Source organism: Rhinopithecus bieti, unplaced genomic scaffold, assembly GCF_001698545.2.
Source record: "Rhinopithecus bieti isolate Rb0 unplaced genomic scaffold, ASM169854v2 scaffold_1017, whole genome shotgun sequence".
Lineage (NCBI taxonomy): Eukaryota > Metazoa > Chordata > Mammalia > Primates > Cercopithecidae > Rhinopithecus > Rhinopithecus bieti.
The window spans coordinates 6623933-6648176 of NW_016803657.1; the positions used below are offsets into that span (position 1 = coordinate 6623933).

Below are 24244 nucleotides of genomic sequence, written 5' to 3' on the forward strand. Positions count from 1 at the left end.
ATATCTTATCTTATCTTATTTATTTATTTAGAGACGGGGTCTTGCTCTGTCGCCCAGGTTGGGGTGCAGTGGCGTGATCTCGGCTCACCGCAAGCTCCATCTCCCGGGCTCCAGTGATTCATGTGTCTCAGCCTCCTGCGTAGTTGCCTAATTTTGTATTTTACACCACGCCTGGCTAATTTTCTATTTTTAGTAGAGATGGGGTTTCACTGTGGTGGCCAGGCTGGTCTCGAACTCCTGACCTCAGGTGATCCACCCACCTCGGCCTCCCAAACTGCTGGGATTACAGGCGTCAGCCACCACGCCCGGCCTTATTTATTTTCTTTTCTTTTATTATTTAAATTTATGGCAGGGTCTTACTCTGTCACCCAGGCTGGAGTGCAGTGACATGATCACAGCTCACTGCAGACCTCCTGTGCCTAAACGATTCTCCTGCCTGAGCCTCCCGAGTAGTTGGGAGCCACAGGTGCACACCACCAGGCCTGGCTAATTTAAAAAAAGTTATGTTTGGAAAGACGATGTGGGGGTAGTCTCGCTATGTCACCCAGGCTGGTCTGGAATTCCTGGGCTCAAGTGATCCTCCTGCCTCGGCCTCCCTAAGTGCCCAGCCAACCGCTCAGGTGTGTCCGTGGCTCCTCGGAACCAGTTTACTCAGTCACGTTGCTCTGCCGTATTTCACTGTACTGAAGAGACCACTTTATTCATCCCTCATGTTGTTGATAAATAGAAGATGGGTTTTACCCAGTCTGGGGTGGTTACGAGTGGTGCCACTGGAAGCATCCCTAAGCGGGCCGTGGCGAGGGACCCACGGAAGCATCTCCATCGGGGAAATTGCTCAATCAGAGCACACGCACTCGGTCAGCTTTGGCCGATGCTGCCAGACGGCTTTCCAAAGTGGCGAGCCTCATTTACAACCTCACCAGGAACACCTGAGGGTTCAAACCACTGCACCTCCTCACCAGTGCCTGGCTTTCTTCCTTTCAACCATTCTGATGTGTTCGGTGTTTAAAATGCTGAGATTAGGCCGGGCGCGGTGGCTCACACCTGTAATCCCAGCACTTTGGGAATCCAAGGTGGGCGGATCCCCTGAGGTCGGGAGTTCGAGACCAGCCTGGTCAACATGGTGAAACTCTGTCTCTACTAAAAATACAAAAATTAGCTGGGTGTGGTGGCGCGTGCCTGTAATCCCAGCTACTCAAGAGACCAAGGCAGGAGAATCGCTTGAACCCAGGAGGTGGAGGTTGCAGTGAGCTGAGATCACACCACTGCACTCCATCCAGCCTGGATGACAGAGCGAGACTCTGTCTCAAAAAAAAAAAAAAAAGCAAAACACCTGCTGAGGTTAGTTTTTGCTTTTGTTTTTTAAGGCTAGTCAAGTGAAGCAATGGGAGTGGAGAAGAAACAAGAAAATCTGTAACTGGTTGTGATGAATTAGTTCTAAACACCAATGCACTCGGACCAGTCTGAAACGTGGAGAGTTTGGGCTGCATTTCTCTGATGACGAATGAAGTTGTCCAGCTTTCATGCGTAATTCTTTCTTATAGCCCCTTTTTGGGTTTTGGCATCAAGGTATTACTGGTGTTTTAAAGTGAGATGGGGCTTCCTCTTTTTCTACTCTCTGGTAAGAATTTGGGTACTAATGGTATTATTTCTTGTTTTTTTTTGGAGACTGAGTCTGGCTCTGTCGCCCAGGCTGGAGTGCAGTGGGGTGATCTCGGCTCACTGCAAGCTCCGCGTCATTCTCCTGCCTCAGCCTCCCGAGTAGCTGGGACTACAGGCGCCCGCCACCACGCCCGGCTAGTTTTTTGGTATTTTAGTAGAGATGAGGTTTCACCATGTTAGCCAGGATGGTCTCGATCTCCTGACCTCGTGATCCACCTGCCTCGGGCTCCCAAAATGCTGGGATTACAGGCGTGAGCCACCGCGCCCGGCCTATTTCTTCTTTAATGTTTAAAATAATTCACCAGTGAAACCATCTGGGCCTTGAATCTTCTTCATGGGAAAGTGTTAATCAATTTAATTTCTTTATTTTTTGAGACAAGGTGTCATTTCTGACGTCCAGGCTGGAGTGCAGTGGCACAACCATAGCTCACTGAAGCCTCAATCTCATGGGCTCGAGGAACCTTCCTGCCTCAGCCTTCTAAGCAGCTGAAACCACACGTATGCATCATCATGCCTGGCTGCTTTTTCTGTGTGTATTTTTTGCAGAGATGGGGGTTCCACCATGTTGCCCAGGCTGGTCTTGAACTCATGGGCTCAAGGGGTCCTCCTGCCTCGGCCTCCCAAAGTGCTGGGATTACAGGTTGGAGCTACCGCACCTGGCCTTTCAGTTTCTCTAATGCATGCAGGACCATTCAGATTTTTAACTTCCTGTTGAATCAGTTTCAATAAGTAATCTTTTCTTATTTGTCCATTTTATCTAAGTTGTCAAATTTATCAGCAAAAGTTGGTTATGATCTCCTCTTACTAATTTTAATTTTAATGCAGGAGCCGAGTGATGGCCTCCTTTTTCTGATACTAGCAATTGTGTTTTCTCCCTTATTCAACTTCCTATTTTTATTTTATTTATTTATTTATTTATTTTTTGAGACGAAGTCTTGCTCTATCACCCAGGATGGAGTGCAGTGGCATGATCCCAGCTCACTGCAGCCTCCACCTCCCAGGTTCAAGGGATTCCCTTGCCTCAGCCTCCCAAGTAGCTGAGATTACAGGCACACGCCACCACACCCAGCTAATTTTTGTATTTTTAGTAGAGGCGAGGTTTTGCCATGTTGGCCAGTCTGGTCTCAAACTCCTGACCTCAAATAATCCACCCGCCTCAGCTTCCCGAAGTGCTGGGATTACAGGTGTAAGCTGCTGCGCCTGGCCTCTTATTCCACTTTTCAAAGAACCAACTCCTGGCTTTATTGCTTATCTCAACCATGTTTGCTTCCTAGTTCACTGATTTTTAGCTCTCATCCGTCATCTCTGCTTTCTTCGGGTTTGATTTGTCGTTCTCTTTCTTGCCTCATGATTATTCATTCTTGGCCTTCCTTGTAGTCTAATATATACATACAAGGCTATAACTTTTCCTCTTAAGACTGCTTTAACTGCAGCCTACAGGTTTGGATATTTTGTATCTTCATTGTTGCTGATGAACTTAATGCTGAGTTGAGGTTGGCAAGCTTTTGGTGAGGCTCAGACGGCCTCTGCTTGATCCTCACCCCAAGGTTCTTTTCTTCGTCTCTCTCTGTCTCTCTTTCTTTCTTTTATAGTTGGGGTCTTCCTCTGTTGCCCAGGCTGGAGTGCAGTAGTGTGATCATAGCTCACTGAAGCCTTTAATTCCTGGACTCAAATGATCCTCCTGCTTCAACCTCCCAAGTAGCTGGGACTACAGGTGTTTGCCCCATGCCTGCCTCTCACTCCAGTGTTTCCATCGGGGGCCTGGTGTTTACTTCCCAGGGGGTCCTGGACTCGTCATCTCTGTCTCCTCTGCACTGTGAAGCCACCACAGATTCCACTCTTTTTTTCAACGCTTTTGGTTCCGTTTTAAAGTCTCTCTCCATCGCACTCCCTGGAGATTCAGAATGTTGGCAAGTGTCTTAGGGAAAAGCCAGCCATGCATTTCAGGCCCCTGACGTCTCTGAGCTTGCCTCTCGCCTGTGAGATGGCCAGTGTTGTGCTATTCCGGTTTCTGTTTCCCCACCAGTGGCCCCTGCCTGGACAAAGCCTAGATTCTCAGCCTCACACTGTCACCTGCTCCCAGGACAGCAAATGTCTCCAGGGAAAAGCAACAGGAACTTCAGGTCAGCTCTTTGTGGAGGATCACCCTCTCCTCATCCTGCAGGAGCTTGCTCACGCCTTTCAACAGATGACTTTGTGTTTCTTTCCGACTGTGCGAGCTGTCCTCAGTGGAACTGCAGGCTCAGCTGCTCCCTCCAAGCCTCAGTGCTTGCCACAATGTCTATCAACTGTTCTTCTGTTTTAGCCCCATCTTGACATCAGCGTCCATAGGTACCTGGTGCCACCAATTCCTGAGCCTTTTGGTGGCTTCCTATAAATTGGGTTACTTCTCAGGAGTCAGATTGCTTTTTTCTTTTTTGTAGAGATGGGGTCTCACTGTGTTGCTCAGGCTGGTCTCAAACCAATGGCCTCAAGTAATCTTCTCACCTCAGCCACCCAAAGCACTGGGAGGACAGGGATGAGCCACCGTGCCCGGCCGAGTCAGCTTTCTTCAATCTGCTAAGGCAGTTGCCCTTCACCCCTCTGCTTTCTGCCTTCCAAAATAGCACTGCTTTTGCCTCCTCTATGACTTTGTCCTCGTGGGTTTGTGGTATTAAAAAGCATTGCTTTACTTCTGTTTAGTAATACCGCAGAAGCAAACTAAATTCACGGTTTCAATCTGCCACACGTAGGATCCAGACAGCCTCATTTTCCGAATTTTCTATAGTAAATAAAAATGCTTCACTTTTTTTTTTTTTTTTTTTTGAGACAGGGCCTCACTTTGTTGCTCAAGCTGGAGTGCAGTGGTATGATCTCGGCTCACTGCAACCTCTGCCTCTCCGGCTCAAGCGATTCGCCCTGTGGCCACTCTCACCGCCACCCTACAGCATGTTCAGCATTTTCCAGGCAGGAGAGGAAACCATTGGCTATTTCCATTAATTACTGTGACAACTGTGTTGGGAAGGAGGGTGGTGTGCGGCCAACTGTGTTGGGAGGGGGGTGGTGAGCGGCGAGGGAGGTGGGGAGGGGCATATCGGTTTCCCGTTGCTGTTGTGACAAATGCCCACACGCCTGGCGGTCACGGCCACACAAGTGCCGTGTGTGGCACTCTCACAGCTCTGTGGCTCCGCGGCTCAGCAGGGCTGACAGCAAGATGAAGGTCCTGGGGGAAGATCCGTCTCCCTGCTCTCCCGGTTGCTGCCAGAATTTAGTTCCTGCGGTTGTAGGACTGGGGTCCTGTTTCCAGACTGGCTGTCAGCTGGGGCCACTCCAGCTTCTAGAGGCCACCGCACTCCTTGGCTCCTGGCCCCTCCTCCAGCCTCAGAGCCACATCCCCTCTTCTTCCATTTCTATCTGATCCACCCTTCTGGACTCATCTGAGTGGACTGGGCCGCCCAGATACCCAGGTCATCGCCGAATCTCAAGGTCCTTAATCGTAGTCACACGAACAGAGGCTTCTTTGCCATGTGGGGTAACACAGTCAGGGGTCTCAGACATCTTTTGGGCCACTATCCTGCCTACTGCAGGTGGAGACAGCCATGGAATGGAAGCAACTTTGCTAATTACCTATGGGAGCTTTGAGCTTTCCAGCCCAGAAGCCCAGGCCCAGCCCCCAGGCTTGGTTCAAGAGCCAGGGACCCACCATGTGGCCCCGCCCTCCCCGCCTCCCATGCGCACCCCCTACCTGGATGAGTTGGGCCCTGGGCGTGGCCAGCAGGTTGAGGGTGCAGGAGAGCTTCCGGAAGAAGTGCTCTCCAGCCGCCCCAAAGCCAGCGCTCCGCATCCACTCCAGGAGCTGCTGCAGGCGGGCGCAGGCCTGGACACCTCTGGGCCAGTGGAAGCAGCTCAGGGAGGGGCCTGTGGAGGGAGGGAGGGAGGGTGATGCCTGGGCTGCCCTCCCCCGGGGGACACAGACATAGGCCTGTCCCCAGAGCCTGCCCTTCCTGGCTCTGGGCCACTGAGGACATCACAGCTCCATGACAGGCAGGAGACCTTCCCTCCGCTTCCAAGGCAACTGACCAGCCTCGAACCCCTCTCTGGAGAGGGGGTGAGGTGGGAGGTGAACGTAGAAGGGCAAGGTGGGCTGTGACAGCCACTGACTCCACAGAGCAACCCCTGGCTGGGACCTTCTCCCACCCCTACATACATGTGCAGGAGGCCTGCCGCCACCTGGGTCTCCCCATGCACCCCAGTGGCCCTGGCTGGGAGTGACCAGTGTTCCTGAGCCCCACAGGTGAGGCAGGGTCCAAGGCCAGAGTCTGCGGCTGCACAGACCTGGGTTCCATCCTGGCTCTGAAGTGTCCACCGGGCAGTTCTGGGACAGTCCGGTGACGCTCTGAGCCCGTTCCCTCCCTGTCACGGGGAAGAGGCCCCGTGCAGACCTCTTGGCCGTGGCTTCTCTGAAACCCTGATGGGACCTTGGCTCCTACGGGATGCGCTGTGGCAATCTGTCCCCCCTCACTCTGGCCTCCCACCCCTCAGGGACACCAGATGCTTGGGGAGCAGGAGCCCAATAAGGGCAGAGTCGCCCCCAGGAACTGGTGAGGGAGGCGCCAGCAGCCGTCACATCCAGGAATGTGAGCCCCCGACCCCTCAACCCCGCATGAGGCCCTCACCCCTGTCGAGGAGCTGGTTGAGGAGCAGTGTCCCGGAGAAGAAGAAGAGGTAGGCAAGCATCTGCGAGGCCACCTCGGGGTGCACCTGCAGCTGCCGCAGGAGGTCCAGGGCTGCCTGGTACACAGACACCACGCGGCGCAGCTCCTCGGGCAGTTCGGGAGCTGAACACCAGCTCTCACGGCGCTCCATCTGGAATGGTGGACACTCCAGGAGTGCTGGGAGGCAGATGTACAGGGACTGGCGGGGGCGAGAGAAGAACAGCAACCAGCATTTCCAGGAGTGCTGGTGGCCGAACAGGGGGCCTGACCCAGCGAGCTCCCCACCCACGCACTGCTCGCAGGGACCCGGCCTCGGCGGCTTCCTACTGGACAGGCCATGGCTTTGCAAACATCCAGTGTGGGGTGTGGGGACACAGGAGCTGCCTCCCGGGACTGCTGGGAGCAGAGGTGGGGTACAGGGGGCTCAGGGGGATCTGCTCCTGTTGGAGGCACAGATGAACTCAGAAGGCGCACAGAGGTAGTGCCTGGGGGGATGGGCTCCAACAAAGGGGCTGGAGACCCCCATGGGTAAAGACGGGAGAGCCATCACTCCCCTGAAAGTGGCTCACCACATCCCCGATGCACCCCAAACTGACCAGGGTCACAGAGGGACCGGCGGCAGCACCTCTGGCACCCGCGGGTCCAGGGTGACAACAGGGCGACTTCCCTTGTGCCCCATGCTGGAGCCTCCCCCACCTCATCCTTGACCCTTGAAACAATGGCAGGAAGGGGGCGTTCCAAGGTGAGGGAAAGAGGGAGCTGGGATGGTTCTAGGGTTTCTGTGCAACCTGAGGAAGAGGGAGTGTGGGGGGTGCAGCTGGGCCTTTGCAGAACCTGCAGCCACTGCTCCCTGCTGAAGTGGAGCTTGCCACGGTCCCCTCCCTCAGCCCCCCAGAAGGCTCCTAGGAGAGCCACAGGCACAAGCTTGAGCCCCACTTCATCCCAGGAGCTGCCTGAGGGCAGAAGCAGTGCCCGTCCGTGCACCTTGGAGACGTAGTAGACGCACTGCTGGAAGGCGTACAGCACCACCTCCTCCAACACCGCCATGGCCTCCTCGCTGGCCGTCAGCGTGCAGGAGAACAGCGACTCCTTAGAGCCTGCGGGGAGATAGCCACACGGATGGTCACGACAGGCACAGCACTCAGGAACGCAGCAATTCAGCCGGCTGCCAGCTCTGTCCCTGCCGCGGGCACTGCCCAACATGCCCATCTGGGGTCCAGATGCCATAAACCAGCCGAGGGACTCCGGGCCCTGGCTGGGATGAGCGCAGCAAACCTGCCGCCGCCCTTACCAGGGGAGGAGAATGCTGGGGAGGGGGCAGGAGGGGCCCAGACACCCAATGTCTCAATGCCCAGCCCTGCCTAAGTGCTCATTCACTCCCACGTTCTGATAAGTTTTCTGTTACAACCAACTGCACCCAACATAGCAGGTCCTAACTCCCTCCCCATAGGTCGCCTCTGACCTGCGACACGGGTCACAGGACTCTGGCAGCAGCCCCCGAGTGGCTGCCACTCCGTGGAATCATAACAGTCTTTCGGGAGGAAAAAGCCCAAATCACCTATTTCACCCCACTCCCGGGTGTCAGCGGGGCGGCTGGAGCTGAGGCTGGGGGGAGCTGCCCACCGAGTGGTTCCTGCCCTCTGGGTGGGGCTCTTGTGAAGGTGAGAGGCCCCGACAGGGTGGAGCCTTCCTGGGGCTTCCAGAAAGTGAGGGGGCATGTGGTGGTCTCAGTGACTGGGGGTACCATCAGCACCCAGGTGGTGTCCTGCCTTTAGGCGCGTTCGTTCTCTCCCAGGACTGTGGGCGGCGACCACAGCTTCCCCCTCTCCCTTCTGTGAGGTCTTCTTCCAGGAGGGGCAGAGGGGCCGCATCGCGGGAGCTGCCTATCGGGGCACCTGACAGGGCTGCATGGGTGGCGCCTGGTGAGCCAGGCCAACACTCACCCCGATGCGGGCCTCCCAGGAGCACAGGTCCCCAGCTGCCCCTCTGCCACGTAGAGTGCACGGGAGGCCGCCCACTCATGGCCAGGACAATGCTGCGCCGAGTCCCTGGACAAGCCCCTGTCACTTTCGCTCCTCTGCTCCTGGTGCTCCTCCTTCAGGGGCTTGGGGCTGCCTGGCCCAAGCCTGCTCCCCAAGAACCTGTGAGACCCCCTAGTGCCTGCCCCACAGGGTCACATCTGGGACCCAGGCAGGGCAGCTGGAGGGACCCCGGGGTCCAGGGCAGTGAGGGGATCTCAGGTTCTGCCAACCTCAACACTGCGCCCAGAGGCCTCCAGGCCTGTGGAGACACACAAGGCGGCCCGAGGGCATCCACAGCGAGTACCAGCCAAGGATATTCACAGCCACGGCAGGCGGGTCAGGAGGCTGACCTCTGACCCGTCCACCTGTCCTGGTGCCCTGACCCCGACTGCCTCAGGCTGCCAGGTCTGAGAACCCAGCCCCACATCACTTCCTGGGCAAGGGAAGGGTGCCGGCAGGAAGAGGGAAACGGGGCGTGGGAGTGACAGGAGGAGGAGAAGGTGGCAGGGGCTGTGCTGAACGAAACCACAGAGCAGCCTCCAACCACCCCCCACGGGCCTGAGACTCCATTTCTTCTTTTATTTTATTTTTGGTAGAGATGGGATCTCATTATGTTGCCCAGGCTGGTCTGGAACTCCTGGGCTCAGGCAATCCACCCGCCTTGGCCTCCCAAAGTGCTGGGATTATAAGCATGTGCCCCTGCCCCCGGCCGTGAGGCTCCATTTCTTTCTTTCTTTTTTTTTTTTGAAACAGAGTCTCACTCTGTCGCCCAGGCTGGAGTGCAAGGGCACAATCCCAGCTCACTGCAGCCTCTGCTTTCCAGGTTCAAGCGATTCTCCCGACTCAGCCTCCCAAGTAGCTGGGACTACAGGAGCATGCCACCATGCCCCGCTTATTTCTGTATTTTTAGTAGAGACAGGGTTTCACCATGTTGACCAGGCTGGTCTCGATCTCCTGACCTTAAGTGATCTGCCCACCTCGGCCTCCCAAAGTGCGGGCATGACGGGTGTGAGCCTGGCCCTTAGACTCCATTTCTAAATCCCCCAAGACGCGTTTCCCTGTGTTACCAGGGCTGGTGGGATTTCTGAGGATTTCTGACGCCCACAAGCAATTAAGAGGACACACCAGGTGGCAGCCCCTGCCCTGCCCCGAAACTCCACAACCCCTGAGGAAGCCGGCCCTGTCCCTAAAGAAGAAGGCGCTGAGCCTCAGCCATGAAGAGAATCCGAGACACACACGACGGTGTGAGGCGGCGCGGGAGGGGCCTGGATCAGAGCTTTGGACAAAACAGTGTTTGGGGAATGACAATGGCCATGTGACTCGCTCTCAGGACGGGACAGCCCTGCTCTCCGAATTCTTCCCACAGACATTTCCTGCAGAGAGTAAGGAGGCTGACGGGGCTCTGACCCTCTGGCCCCTACTGGGGCTATTTCCCACTCCATTCCCTGGCGCCTGCCTGGCCCTCGACACCGGGAGCCTGCGGGCGTCCCTGGGCCCCGACTCCCATCGCCGGGCCAAACACTACCCAGGCCCCTGACCAAAAATAACTTCCTCCCAAGACCAAAGGCAGCACCTCCATCAGCCTGGAGCAATTTTTCCCATGAAGAGCAGCCAACACGGGGACCACATGGGACCCAGCTGCCTGCAGCCACCAGACCCAGGCAGCCATGAAGCCACGTGGAAAGTCAGCCGGGGACTCGCCGGGAACACGGAGCCCAAAAGTCACAGGTCCACGAACTGACTCTTTCTGTGGGGGCCGGAACAAAAGGAGCCCCTAAGCTGGCCCCGTCCCCCTGTCACACGGAAGGACCAAGTGCACTGCAACGTCAGCGAGGGTCGCCCTTGGCCAGCCGCACCCCCGGAGTTGTCTCCATCCCAGGGCCACCTGCTGGCTGTGACTCCAGCCCTAGAGGATGGCGGAGTCAGGTCTGCAGGGAGAGGCGACGGGCGCTGGAGTCCCAGGAGCCCAGGAGCCCCAGGGGAGGACTGCAGCCAGGCAGATGGATGTGGGAAACTTGCGTGGAGACTTAGGGACCCACAGTCGTTTACATCACTTTCTGGGAAAAAGCCAGAGGAAAGGTCTAGCTTAGATCCAGGCCCCGTGGACAGGCGTGGGGGACACAGGCACGTCATGTGGTGAGAGGGAGGCGCCGGGGCATCTGCGCAGTCTCACATGTGTCTCACATGCAGTCATAGCCACAGACCCCTCCCAGGGACGGGGACACAGCTGAGTACACAGAGACCCCGCAGCGTCTGGTAGACTGAGCCTGTGGGAGCGCCCGTCCCTGTACACCCGGCCCGGGCCTCCCTCGCAGCTTGGAGACACAGCCCAGGGCAGCTCGGAATGCGCCACTCACTGACCTGGGTCCTCCAGAGGCAGGGCCACAACACCACGGCCACTCAGGACCCTCCGGCCCTGGGCCCGCCTGACAGCCCACCCCACAGATGTGAGGGCAGTGGATGGACAGCAAGGCCGTGGGGGGCAGAACCAAGGCCACCCACGAGAGGCTCTGGTCCCCAGTCCCCTGGGCCCGCTTGTCACTTCTGCAGCACAGTGGCACAGTCCTGCTGCCCCACCTGGCTCCATTCCAGGCCCCACACAGTCCTCAGCAGACACACCAGCCGAAATCCTACCCTGGCTTCCGGGCCCGGCCCCATGCCACCTTCCTCATGAAGCCCCCGAGACTGCCCCGTTGGAACTCCTCTCCCTTAGTATTTTCAGAACACTTCCTACTGCATTTCAGAAATCCTGAAATGTTGGCCAGGCGTGGTGACTCACACCTATAATCCCAGCACTTTGAGAGACTGAGGTGGGCGGATCACTTGAGGTCAGGAGTTTGAGACTGGCCTGGCCAACATGGTGAAACCCCATCTCTACCAAAAATACAAAAACTAGCCGGGAGAGATGGCATGCTCTTGTAATCCCAGGTACTCAGGAGGCTGAGGCACGAGAATCGCTTGAACGTGGGAGGAGGAGCTTGCAGTGAACCAAGATCCCACCATTGCATTCCAGCCTGGGCGATAGAGCGAGACTCCGTCTCAAAAAAAGAAAAAGAAATCTTGAAATGCGTATTTCCCACATCTTAATCTATGAAACCGACATGATCTATAATTTCACAACGATGACTGGCAACATCTGTCCTTCTGGAATAACGGTGTGTCTCAGAACGGGTGGCGGTCTCATGGCCGACGCTCTCCCTAATGCCCCTTACATTTGGTTCATGGTGGACGGTGGCATCTGTCTCCCTTACTGAGTGACCTGTGTAACCCCCGGGCCCTCCTGCCAGCAGAAGAGTGGGGCTGCGGTCAAGGGGACGCCACTGCACGGAGCACATGGGATGACAGGGACAGACTGAGTGCCAAGGCGCTGTGGGGGGAGGTGCCAGGCTGGCCCATGCCACCAGCACCAGCCTCACAGGCCGTCCCCGAGCAGCTGACACATGGCAGCCCAGGGGCTGAGGAAGCCCCGGCATGAATCCATCCCTGCTATCATGGCCAACTCGGTCCTGAGGATGGCGAGGAGGTGCCACGCTCCCCTGCCTGGGGCGCCGGCGGGGGGAACCTCCAGAGGGCAGCGCCAGCCGTACCTGTGACGTCCAGCTGCTCCTCCATGCTCTGCATGTAGAGTGGGCATTTCTGCTGGATAAAGTACAGGAGCTCGATGGAATTAGACATCCAGAAAAGAATGGGCTGCAAGTCTGGAACCAGATCAGCCATGGCGCAGCCGGCCAGCGAGATGGGCTCCTGGCTACCAAGACAGAAAGACTAAGAGTTATGCGGGGACCCGACACCCAGGAGGCTGAATCTACCACTCTCTCTGAGTAAGGACGCGCATTTTCACGGGACGCTGACAACTGCAGCCGTCAACCTGACACTGCTGGGCGGGGACATTTAACAATACATGTAGCCGCCTGGCATCTGCCCACGACACCCGACAGCCAGAGGCCCCTACAAGCCTAGCAGGGAGACAGCCGGGCACCACAGCCATTGGTAAAAAACCTTGGTAAATAAATGACTTGCATGTCTTCTCTTTTGGAATGAGATCATAAAGTGGCTATGAATGCTGAGACAGAATGTGTGCCAATATGTGTGTGTGCGCCTGTATGCGTGCATGGGGGTGGGGGCTGGTCCTAAGTTTTTATAACAAGAAATGTCTGTTCCATTATATTATTTAAGTTAACAAGGTAATTATCAAAGGAAATAAACAATAATAGGGCTATTCTGGGAGGTGCACAAAGCAAAATGAAATGCTACTTTATTAAAACAGGAAGTCAGAAAATCACATATAAAGTCCATGAATCACGGGGTAGCAGGCAAAGCATGTGATTTGAAGACTCAGAGGCAATCGTTAGAAACCCAAATTGAGGCCAGGCATGGTGGCTCATGCCTGTAATCCCAGCACTTTGGAAGGTCAAGGTGGGTGGATCACCCGAGGTCAGGAGTTCGAGACCAGCCTGGCCAACATGGTGAAACCCCGTCTCTACTAAAAATATAAACATTAGCTAGGTGTGGTGGTGGGCACCTGTAATCCCAGCTACTCGGAATGCTGAGGCAGGAGAATCGCTTGAATCCGGGAGGCCTCCCAAGTAGCTGGGACTACCGGCATGCACTGCCATCCCTGGCTAATTATTAAAAAAACTTTTTTTTTTTTTAAGACATGGGGTCTTACTATGTTGCCCAGGCTGCTCTTGAACTCCTAACCTTAAGCAATCCTCTTGCTTTGGCCTCCTAAAGTGCTGGGATTATAGGCATGAGCCACCATGCCTGGCCCTGATTCTGTATCCATGGGGTTCGTTGTTACTCTGAGTAACAAAAGCAGAAGTAGCTCAGGCCCCTCCCTGGCTAGCCCGATGCAGGTAGGGGTGGGGTGGCGCCCTTCCCTCCCAGGCCTGCTGCCTCCTGACTCAGTGCTCCCTTTTCAGGGGATGACGGCAACATCAGGTCTGCCTCCTCCCTTGGCGGCAGCCTCCGCCGTCAGGCTGGCTTCCAAGCTCAGAGCTCCCAAACCCTTTGTCCCACATCTCTGGCACCAGCCGCAGGATGTGTCTGCCTGGTGTGACTTGACACTGCCTTCTAGTGTCCTCAGCCAGCCTCTTGGAACGTCTGAGGGGTGGATACGGCGAGGCTGTGCTGAGGTCCCCGGGTAATTCCTCATTTAAAATGCCAACCACACGTCTTTCTCACAGGTTCCTCATCTGGTCCATGCACCAGCTTAGCATTAAGCCACTGGACAGGCTGCCTCAGACGCCCTGGGTCCCTAGCAGCTCAGAGGACGCATTCATCCATAAGCCTCCATAATCGCAGCTGGCGGACACAAATAGCCGTGTGCCCGAGTGGTGAGCAGGAAGGATCATTTTGCAAACAGATCAAATCATGAGATCTGACTTGGGACTGCCTGGGGTGTGGAGGAGGGCCCTGCTGCCTGGCCTGTGGCTGGCCCGGATACTCCTTGTCACCTGTGTCCCTTACTGGGGGGATTCTAAGGGGTGAGCCAGGCGGCTGCCACTCTGCTGGCCACAGGGCATGGTGCAAGCCCAGTGCCTGCCCCCAGGCCCCGGGCAGTGCCAGGCTCAAGGCTGGACAGCTGTCAGAGTGACCACCGCGCGCAGTCCCAGGTGCGTGGACCCAGCCTGGGGTCCTTCAAAAGGTACCAAGCCCACAGGAAATGCCACCAGGACCTTAAGGCAGTCAGTGTGTGAGGGCATCTGGGAAGGGCTGAGGCCCTGTTTTCCTCCCTGTTCTCTCCCCAGCTGGGCAGCCAAGCGGGGCTAGGGGAGGAAGCCCAGGCTGCGTCCCAGATTCTCCCCGGTGCCCCAAGTGTTGCCTGCTCTGACGTCACTTCACTGTTGTCCACAAACAATGTTGACCTCTCTCGCGTGCGCACAGCTGGGGAGGGAAGAAACTGGCCTGAGACTGCTCTCCTGTTTCTGGTGGCTAAGCAGGTCCACTACCTGCTCATGGATCTGGCACAGCTAAAAGTCCTGCTCCTTTTTGCCCATTCTGGACACTGGCTTGAAGGACATGCATGTCTGCAGATGGGCAGAGGAGCTTTTTATGCAGTTAAAGGATTCGCTGGGCTCTTCGGAGACTAATTCCATCTTGTTTTCAACATTTGCTGCCCTTCTCAATTTTACTGGAACCCAGAGGGTAGATGGGCCTCTCCCGGAAAACAAGCAACCAGGCTTTGCAACTGGAGTTTCAGGATCAGACTCGGGCCAGGTCAGCGCTGAACGCTCCCACCTGCCAACCTGGGGCCACGTGAGTGGGGGCCCAGGGAATGATGAAGATCCAGCCCATTCTACCCAGACCTGTGTGGACGGAGGAGCAGGTCTAGTGGAAAAGGAAAACCCATGTTGTTCTAGAAGAGGGCAGAGGGAAGGGCACTCGGGCAGGGATGGCACAGCCCGGCAGGAGGAACGGGCGCAGCTGGCTGGGGCAGGCCGGTCAGGGCGCGGGTATCTCCTGTGGGTGAAGGGAGGCACTGGAGTCCCACTCCTGGGAACCAAGGCAATGGAAACACTTGCAGGGCCCACAAGGAGCACAGAGGCGAGAGCGTAGGCTGCCGGCCACGGCCTACGCATGCCTGTCGCATCCATCAGGAGAGGACCAGGGAACGGTGCACCCCAAAATGTGGGTCAGCCACATCCACCCACCTGGAGAAGTCGTGAGTGAGAAAGCAAGCCACAGACAGCTCAGCCAGTGTCATCACACCGGGAAAGAAAGGAAGAAAGAAAGAAAAAAAGGAAGGAGAGAGAGAAAGAAAAAAGCCAGGAACGGTGGCTCACAGCTGTAATCCCAGCACTTTGGGAGGCCGAGGTGGGCAGATCACGAGGTCAGGACTTCAAGACCAGCCTGGCCAACATGGTGAAACCCTGTCTCTATTAAAAATACAAAAATTAGCTGGGCATATTGATGCATTCCTGTAATCCCAGCTACTCAAGAAGCTGAGGCAGAAGAATTGCTTGAACCGGGACCCAGGAGGCGGAGGTTGCAGTGAGCCAAGATCACGCCACTGCACTCCAGCCTGGGCTACAGAGCAAGACTCTGTCTCAGAAAAAAAAAAAAAAAAAAAAAGAAAGAAAGAAAAGAAGGGAAATGAAATTGTGAATATATTGCAGGAAACTGTTAGAAGTGCTCTTTGGGGGCTAGGTGTGGTGGCTCACATCTGTAATCCCAGCGCTTTGGGAGGCTGAAGCAAGAGGATCACTTCAGTCTTGTCTCTACAAAAAATCCAAGAATTAGCCAGGGCATGGTGGAGCACACCTGTGGTCCCAGCTACTCGGGAGGCTGAGGCAGGAGGATTTCTTGAGCCCAGGAGGTTGAGGCTGCAGTGAGCTCTGACTGCACCACTGCACTCCAGCCTGGGCAACAGAGTGAGACCCTGTCTCAAAAAATAGTAATTAATTAAATTAAATGAAGTAAAAACAAAGAATGATTTGAGACACAGTAGTGTTAAAAGCAAGCTGAAGCTGGAATAATGTAAGTAATAAAATGAAAGCCTGGAAGTGAGGATGGGGGTCGAAGCATCCTGAGATCTAGTGTTCCATAAAAAGATGAAGATATTAATATTTTCAGAATTACTTTTAAACTAATAAAGAAGGAAAAGGGGAATTTAAAAAAATCCAATCAGGCCGAGGTAGGCAGATCACCTGAGGTCAGGAGTTCGAGACCAGCTGGCCAACATGGTGAAACCCCGTCTTTACTGAAAATACAAGAATTAGCCAGGTGTGGTGGCGCGTGCCTGTAATCCCAGCTACTCAGAAGGCTGAGGCACGAGAATCGCTTGAACTCAGAGGGTAGAAGTTGCAGTGAGCTGAGATCGAGCCACTATACTCCAACCTGTGCAACAGAGCGAGACTCTGTCTCCAAAAAAAAAAAAAAAAAAAAATCCAATCAGATAGGAAAGTATAAAAATTAAAGGCAAAAGGCACAGAAAACAGTGTGAAGCTAATGTTAAAAATGTGGCCAAAGACATCAGGAATGGCAATAAACCTAAACAGATTCAACTTGCCCATTAACAAAGATAAGTCAGGTGAATAAACAATCGCTTTCAAAACATAAAACAAAAGGACACAGAAAGGGTGAAGGTAAACTTTCCCTGGTTCCATGTACGGGCTGGAAAAAACTGATCAGGCGAATAAGAAACCAGTGAAAGGGGATGTGGTACTCACCCCAGGGAAAGAAAGATTCTAGGGCACTAAGAATCATCAGGACAGGCCGGGAGTGTGGCTCACGCCTGTCATCCCAGCACTTTGGGAGGCCAAGGTGGGCAGATTGTTTGAGGTCAGGAGTTCAAGACAAGCCTGGTGAACATGGCAAAACCCTGTCTTTACTGAAAATACAAAAATTAGCCAGGCATGGTGGCAGGCACCTGTAATCCCAGCTACTCAGGAGGCTGAGGCAGGAGAATCGCTTGAACCTGGGAGGCAGAGGCTGCAGTGACATGCGATTGCACCACTGCACTCCAGCCTGGACGACAGAGCAAGACTGTCTCAAAAAAACAAAACAAAAAAAACAGTGCCAGGAGCAGTGGCTTACACCTGTAATCCTGTAAACCCAGCACTTTGGGAGGCCGAGGTGGGCGGACCACAAGGTCAGGAGATCAAGACCATCTTGGCTAACACAGTGAAACCCCATCTCTACTAAAAATACAAAAACTTAGCCAGGTGTGGTGGCGGATGCGTGTAGTCCCAGCTACTCGGGAGGCTGAGGCAGGAGAATGGCGTGAACCCAGGAGGTGGAGGTTGCAGTGAGCTGAGATCCCGCCACTGTACTCCAGCCTGGGGGACAGGGCAAGACTCCATCTCAGAAAAAGAACAAAAAGAAATAAAAAATGAAATAAACCAATCATCACTAAAGAAAGGGATTCGGCCAACACGGGTCTCCCTCCCTGAGGACTCTGGCCCAGATGTTCTTCCAGCAAAGCTTCAGGGCCAGCCCTCACCTCATACGAACCAATCTGGAGAACTAAGAAATGGAGAAAGCTCCCCAATTCATGTTCTGTGAACCTTGTTACTAAAATCAGACTAGGACAATGCAAAAAAATAAAAGAATGTAGACCGATTTTACCAATAAATTCAGATGAGAAAATCCTAATTAAAAGATCAATAGTCAACATCATTAATCGTCAGGGAGATGCCAATCAAAACCACAACGAGATGCCACCTCACTCCTGTTAGAATGGCCATTATCAAAACGATGACATATGACAGGTGTTCGAAAGGACGGCACGCTGTTGGTGGGAATATAAATTAGTACAGCCTTTACAGAAAACAGTACGGAGACTCCTCGAAATATTAAAAATATAGACTGGGCGCCGGTGGCTTACGCCTGTAATCCCAACACTTTGGGAGGCTGAGGTGGGAGGACTGCTTGAGCTCAGGAGTTTGAGACCAGCCTGGGCGAACATAGTGAAATTCCATCTCTACAAAAAACACAAAAATTAGCTGAGCGTGGTGGCACGCACCTGTAGTCCCAGCTGCTTGAAGGCTGAGGAGCGGGAATTGCTTCAGCCCAGGGGGTGGAGGTGGAGGTTGCGGCGAGCTGAGGTCGCGCCAGCACACTCCAGCCTGGGTGACAGAATGAGACCTTGTCTCAAAAAAAAAAAAAAGAAAACCGAGGAATGTAGCACTCCACATTAACAGATTAAAGGGGCGAACTATGATGATCACAGATGCAGAAAATGATTTAGCCAAATTCAGTGGTCATTCACAATTTGAAACACAGAACACAAAGATTTGAGGCAAAGAGGGCAAACAAAATGTTAGTAATATTAAATCCCAAATCATCATCATCATCATCATCATCATCACGTCAGTTTCAGGCGTGGGTTCACGGATGAGTGACGGAGTCTGTACTGTTCTGGGTTTTGTAAGTGATTCATTATTTTACAAAGGAAAAAGGAAAAGGCCCCCAGGCGTGCATGAGGGATGGAAACAGGGCTGTTTCTAGGCCCTAACGATGACGGTTCCGGAACGCACAGCACGAGCGCACAGCTGCAGCAGAGACGGCCCGGCCTTCCTGTCAACGAGGAAGCTGGGTCCACCCAGAGCTGCACTTCAGACTGCAGGCCACCCAGCAAACAGGCGCTGGGGTGGAAGGTTCCAGTCCTCCCCGCACCTCAGCACTTAGGAGGTTGAGGGCTGGGTACACTCCCATCCCCTCCACACCCTGCCTCAACCTCAGAACTCCAGCTGTCCTGGAGCAGAGCCCCAGAGGGAGGCCACCACGCCTGTCACTGGGCCAGTCCCAACTCCCATGCAAACTTCTCCTCAGCACTGAAAGCCCACAAGATGCCAGGCACCACTATAGGGGCCCGGGCCTGGACCACCTCCTTGCCATGGGTCAGGCTGTCAATCACCCTTCGATGCTGTCCGGGGCCTGGCTTCTGTGGAACCCCCTCCTGTCAGGCTGGGAGGCACAGCCTGGGTCCCTCACACAGTCCCAGATCTCACAGGCCAGGACCCACCCTAGTGCATGGCATCGGGACCTGGCTAGAGGGAGCAGCTGTTTGCCAGTGAAAGTGGAAGGCATTCAGAGCTCAGCTCTCCCTGGGCCGGGCAGTGGGGATGCTGGGGACTCCAGGTCAGTGGTCCCCAAGCTGTCCCATGCCTGTCCCTCCTACCTTTGAAAGAAGGATGGACCTAGCGTAGACATCAGCAGGCACATATGGCAATAATGGGCTTTATGGATGGACCATTTTTGGTAGGTGAGGCACTCACAGGCTTTGACTGTGTCCCCACCCAAATCTCATCTTAAACTGTAGCTCCCACAGTTCCCGCGTGTTGTGGGAGGGGCCCGGTGGGAGGTAACTGAATCATGGGGGCGGGTCTTTCCCATGCTCTTCTCCTGAGAGTGAATGAGTCCTCACGAGATCTGATGGTTTCAGAAAGGGCAGTTCCCCTGCATACGCTCTCTCGTCTGCCGCCATCTAAGACGATCCCTTGTTCCTCCTTTGCCTTCTGCCACGATTGTGAGGCCTCCCCAGCCATGTGAGTCCACTGTGAGAACTGTGAGTCCATTAAACCTGTTTCCTTTACAAATTACCCAGTCTCGGATATGTCTTTATTAGCAGTGTGAGAACAGACTAATAAAGGCATGGATGGGAATCACACAAGCCTCTGTGTACCGCAGCTTGACTTAAGGGGGTGCTGCCAGCTACTCAGCCTGAGCCCCCCAGACGCATTCCCTCCCTCGCTGCCTAGCATGGCCACCACCTTCCATTCTGCTTTCATCAGTGTCATCTCTCATGTGTGTCTTAAACAGGATGGCTTGGCTGTGAACATCACACACGTGTGTGTGTGTGTGTGTGTGTATGCATTTAACCGTACCACAGACACTGTGCTGGGTGCTTTTTCCCAGCATTGTCTTGGATTCAGCTGCACTGAGAGAGCAGTGGCTGAAGGTCATTCCCTGCTACTGCTGAGCCCTCTGCCTGGAGGAGACATGTGGCGGCTTCAGCTCCCGTGCAGACACACTGCCCTCCACAAGCAGGTGTCTCTCTAGGGCCTACTTGAGGGTGGGAGTGTGGGCCACAGGGGCTGTGCGTCTGTATTAGACCCAACCGAATGGTTTCCCAAGCCCCCCAGCAGTGTCTAGGGTAGAGACAGTGCTTTCTGTGCAAACAGCCGTTGGAGAGTGGCGGTGCACTGCCCTACCTCTAACCCAGGAGCTGTGCCTTTCCCTGAAGGCGCAGGTTACTTCTAACCCAGAATCAGGGGAGAGCAAGGGAGGAGAAGGCTCAAAAGACGGCCTCGTGCAGCCATAAAGAAAGCACGAGATCGGCCAGGCACAGTGGCTTATGCTCATAATCCCAGCACTTTGGGAGGCCAAGGCGGGGGGGGGGGCAGGGATCACCTGAGGTCAGGAGTTCAAGACCAGCCTGACCAATATGGAGACTCCCCGTCTCTACTAAAAATACAAAATTAGCAGCCGGGCGTGGTGGCTCACGCTTGTAATCCCACCACTTTGGGAGGCCAAGGAGGGCGGATCACGAGGTCAGGAGATCGAGACCATCCTAGTTAACAAGGTGAAACCCTGTTTCCACTAAAAATACAAAAAAAAAAAAAAAAAAAAAAGAGAATTAGCTGGCCATGGTGGGCAGGGCCACCTATTTCAGGCTTGGGTAGGCTTGAAGGCAGGAGAATGGGGGCGGAACCCAGAGGCGAGCTTGCAGGTGAGCCGAGATCACGACGCTTGCACTGCGTCTGGTCTGACAGAGAAGACTCCGTTTTAAAAAAAAAAAAATTAGCTGGGCTGGTGGTGCATGTCTGTATCCCAGCTTGCTCCGGAGGCTTGAGCAGGAGAATTCGCTTGGACCGAGAGGCAGAGTTGCAGTGAGCTGAGATTGCACTATTGCACTCACCGGGCGAAAAGAGCGAAACTCCATCTCAAAAAAAAAAAAAAAAAAAGACGCTCTTGTCCTTTGAGGCACTTATGGATGGAGCAGGGCTTTATGCTTAGCAAACTAATGCAGAACAGAAAACCAAATTACCCTCTCCACTTACAAGTGGAGTTAAATGATGAGAACACGTGGGCACAGAGAGGGGGAGGCAAAGACACTGGATTTCAGAGGTGGGGAGGCTTGGAAGGAGGAGAGATCAGGAATACAAAAAGGGTACAAGGCTTAATACCTGGGTGATGAAACAATTGTACAACAAGCCTGCATGACAGTTTACCTACATAACAAGCTGCATTGTACCCCTGAACTTAAAATAAAAATGGATACATACTTAATTAAAATGTGAAGATTCTCCAAAAAAAAAAAAAAAGAACAGAAAAGGAAAGCCAGGCGGATGGTGGCTCACGCGTTGTAATCCCAGTACTTTGGGAGGCCACGGCAGGTGGATCACTTGAGTTCAGGAGTTCGAGACCAGCCTGGTCAACATGGTGAAACCCCGTCTCTAATGAAAATACAAAAAAAAAAATAGCCGGGCATGGAGGTGCGCACCTGTAGTCCCAGCTACTCGGGAGGCTGAGGCAAGAGAATCCCTTGAACCTGGCAGGTGGAGGTTGCAGTGAACCGAGATTGCACCACTGCTCTCCAGCCTGGGGACAGAGCAAGACTCCATCTCAAACAAAACAAAACAAAAACAAACAAAAAAAGACCTCACCCATCCAGTCTTAAGGGTGCCCTGAAGCAATTTCCCAACTCAGAGCTTCCCAGGGTAATGACTAAAGAAGCAAAAAAGGTTGCTGCTTGGACGGAAGGACAAAGCCCGGAGCTGACCCCAAGGCGTGGGGAGACCCCTCGGGACTTGGCTCCCCCGGGGAAGTGTGAGCCCCCGGGACCTGCTGCTCAGAGACGGGCACAATAACCAGGTCATACTCACAGTTGAGCCTGCTTTTCTGCTAGTTCTTTGGTTTTCTCCTACAATTACAAAGCAGGAGAAAAAGCAAGTGAGAAAAACAGGCTAACACAGGGACACGTTCAGATACACATTATACCATCGACATGAAAACAAGCCGTGCTGCCCCAGGCATCCTGTGTGACACTGACTATTTATTCAAGCTGTGCTGGAAAGGACATTTTCCATGTGACTTAAACATCTTCCCATTCCATTACCGACTATGACCTACAAGTTTCCTACAATAGAGTATCTCACAACTCTCTAGCTTACATAACAACCGGCTATTTAAAAAATAGTAGAGGCTGGGCAAGGTGGCTAACGCCTGTAATCCCAGCGCTTTGGGAGGCCAAGGCAGGCAGATCACTTGAGGTCAGGAGTTCGAGACTGGCCTGGACAACATGGTGAAACCCCATCTCTATTAAAAATACAAAAATAAACCGGGTATGGTGGTGTATGCTTATAATCCCAGCTATTCGGGAGGCTGAGTCAGGAGAATCGCTTGAACCTGGGAGGCGGAGGTTGCAGTGAGACAAGATCACGCCACCGCACTACAGCCTGAGTGACAGAGCGAGACTCCATCTCAGAAAAAAAATAATAATAATTATTATTCTTGCCTTAGTAGTAAGTTATTATCTAGCTAAATGTAACCGTGATGGCTGACTGCGCATAGACTCTAAGCATTGTCTATATGTTTGGTGAGGAACGAGGACAGGGCAGTGGCGACACAGTCACACATTTCAGGAAACAAACGCGCAAATGACATTCGCATGGGGTAGTGGGTGCAGGGGCAAGAGGTGAACTCAGGCTCGGTCTGATGTCTATAAGCTCAATTCCTGGGCCAGGCCACTCACTTCTGGGAGCCTCTGTTTCAGAGCCTGTAGCCTAGGGGCAGGGTGAGCCCTGGCGTGCTGCGGGGAGTGGGCCAGCCACACAGCCAGCTCCAGGTGGCTGGGACGCAGGCTGGGACCCGGGTCCCTCAGCAAGTGGCTTACAACCCTCTGGCTTCAGTTTCCCTGATGCCGCAGTGACCTGGGATGCGGTATCTACATCGTGAGGGTGGTTGTGAGAAAGAAATTAAACAGCGTTTGGTTTGCAAGTAAGTGCCTGGGGCAGACGAGACTCGGGCCAGAGCTCAGGAGGTGACCTCGGACCCCATGTAAGCCCCACCCTGAGAGGCAAAGTGCTGCAACTGACGCCTTGGGCTCTGGGGCTGCTTCTGGTGGCCTGTGGGGCTGGGAGGCAGCCACAGGCAGGGAAGGGCCACCCTGCGCTCAGCGGCACAGCACCGTGGAGGTCAGATAGAGGCGCTCCCGCCCCCCAGCCAGGGCCAGCTCCGGGCCCCCTCCTCCCCCAGACCAGCACACGACCCAGACCACCCACCCCAGCACACTGACCCAGACGGTCTGGCGGATCAGCCTGGCTATCTTGAGCAGGAGCTGCCCGAACGTGCCCGGCTCGAAGTGGGTGGCCGAGTGCTGGATGCAGAGGCACAGCAGGAAGGCGGGGGTCAGCTTGTGGTCGTCGCTGCCTGGCTCGATCAACGTCATGATCCTCTGCAGCAGCGTGTCCTCGAGGTGGGGCTCGAACTCCAGGAGCAGCTGCTGGCGCCGGGGCAGGGCAGCCTGAGCAGGGGAGGCGGCATCCCGGGCCCCAAGCGCGGCCCCGCACAGCCGGCAGCTCTGCGGCACCGCCCGGAGGCGTGCCAAGGCCTGGGAGGGCAGGGGCTGGGCCTGCGCGGGGTCTTTGAACAGCAGCAGGTAGTAGAGCCCCAGGGAGAGCAGGTCCCCGTGGTGCAGCACCACGGTCCTGCGCCCCACCTCGGAGAAGTTGATGGAGATGGGCGCCCCGGGGATGGGTTCCAGGACCAGCCTCCCCCCGGGCTGGCCGCTGTCCGGTAGCGGGTGCCGGCGAATGGTGCAGTGCAGAGGCAGGATGTCGGGGGCCGAGAGGCTGATGCTGGGCTTGCTGGAGGGGGTTCGCTGGCCCACCGTGTGCCGGTCCCGGTTGAGCACATACACCAGGCTGTCCTGAAAGAGACTCCGCTCAGGGCAGGCGCAATGCAAGCAGCACACGGGAAAAGTGGCCTGTCTTTAGTCACTGGTTGCTGAAGCCGCGTGGCTGGCATGCTGTCCCCGCAGGCTCTCCATGTCCCTGGCCATCCCCAAACCAGAGCCCAGGCAGCTCTCAGGAACCCGCCTCTCGATGTCCGGGCCCATCCCAGTGGAGGCTAGTTTCCCAGAGGAGCCCCGGGGACACACGAGAGACCTGGGAGTGACCCAGCTTTGAGACAGGGAGAGGCTAGGTCAGGGCCGGCGGGGAAACGGGCACTGGTTCTACAGACTGGACCAAGGACTTCATAACTTCTCCCAGGTCATCCCCAAAACTGTGTGGGAGCACCGCCCCGAGAGAAGATGCCACCTGAGACCTGAGCACAGGAGCCCTATGGCTGTAAAGTGCTCATGGAAATGAGCAGCAAAAGAGCTGGTTGCACAGGAGGGCGGGGCGGGGCGGGGGGGGG

General features: G+C 54.8%; 1 protein-coding gene across 6 annotated transcripts in view; it reads right to left on the reverse strand.

Annotated features, from left to right (window-relative positions):
* RADIL (Rap associating with DIL domain) overlaps positions 1-24244 on the reverse strand; it is an 81793-nt gene that overhangs the window by 8658 nt on the left and 48891 nt on the right. For all 6 annotated transcript variants that reach the window (XM_017894892.1, XM_017894903.1, XM_017894875.1 and 3 more), the window contains 6 exons: positions 23121-23753; positions 21709-21746; positions 11965-12125; positions 7341-7453; positions 6318-6555; positions 5387-5559 (listed from right to left, as the gene is read on the reverse strand). In XM_017894892.1, the coding sequence (XP_017750381.1) occupies positions 5387-5559; positions 6318-6555; positions 7341-7453; positions 11965-12125; positions 21709-21746; positions 23121-23753 (1356 nt within the window). The remainder of the gene's footprint in view (positions 1-5386; positions 5560-6317; positions 6556-7340; positions 7454-11964; positions 12126-21708; positions 21747-23120; positions 23754-24244) is intronic.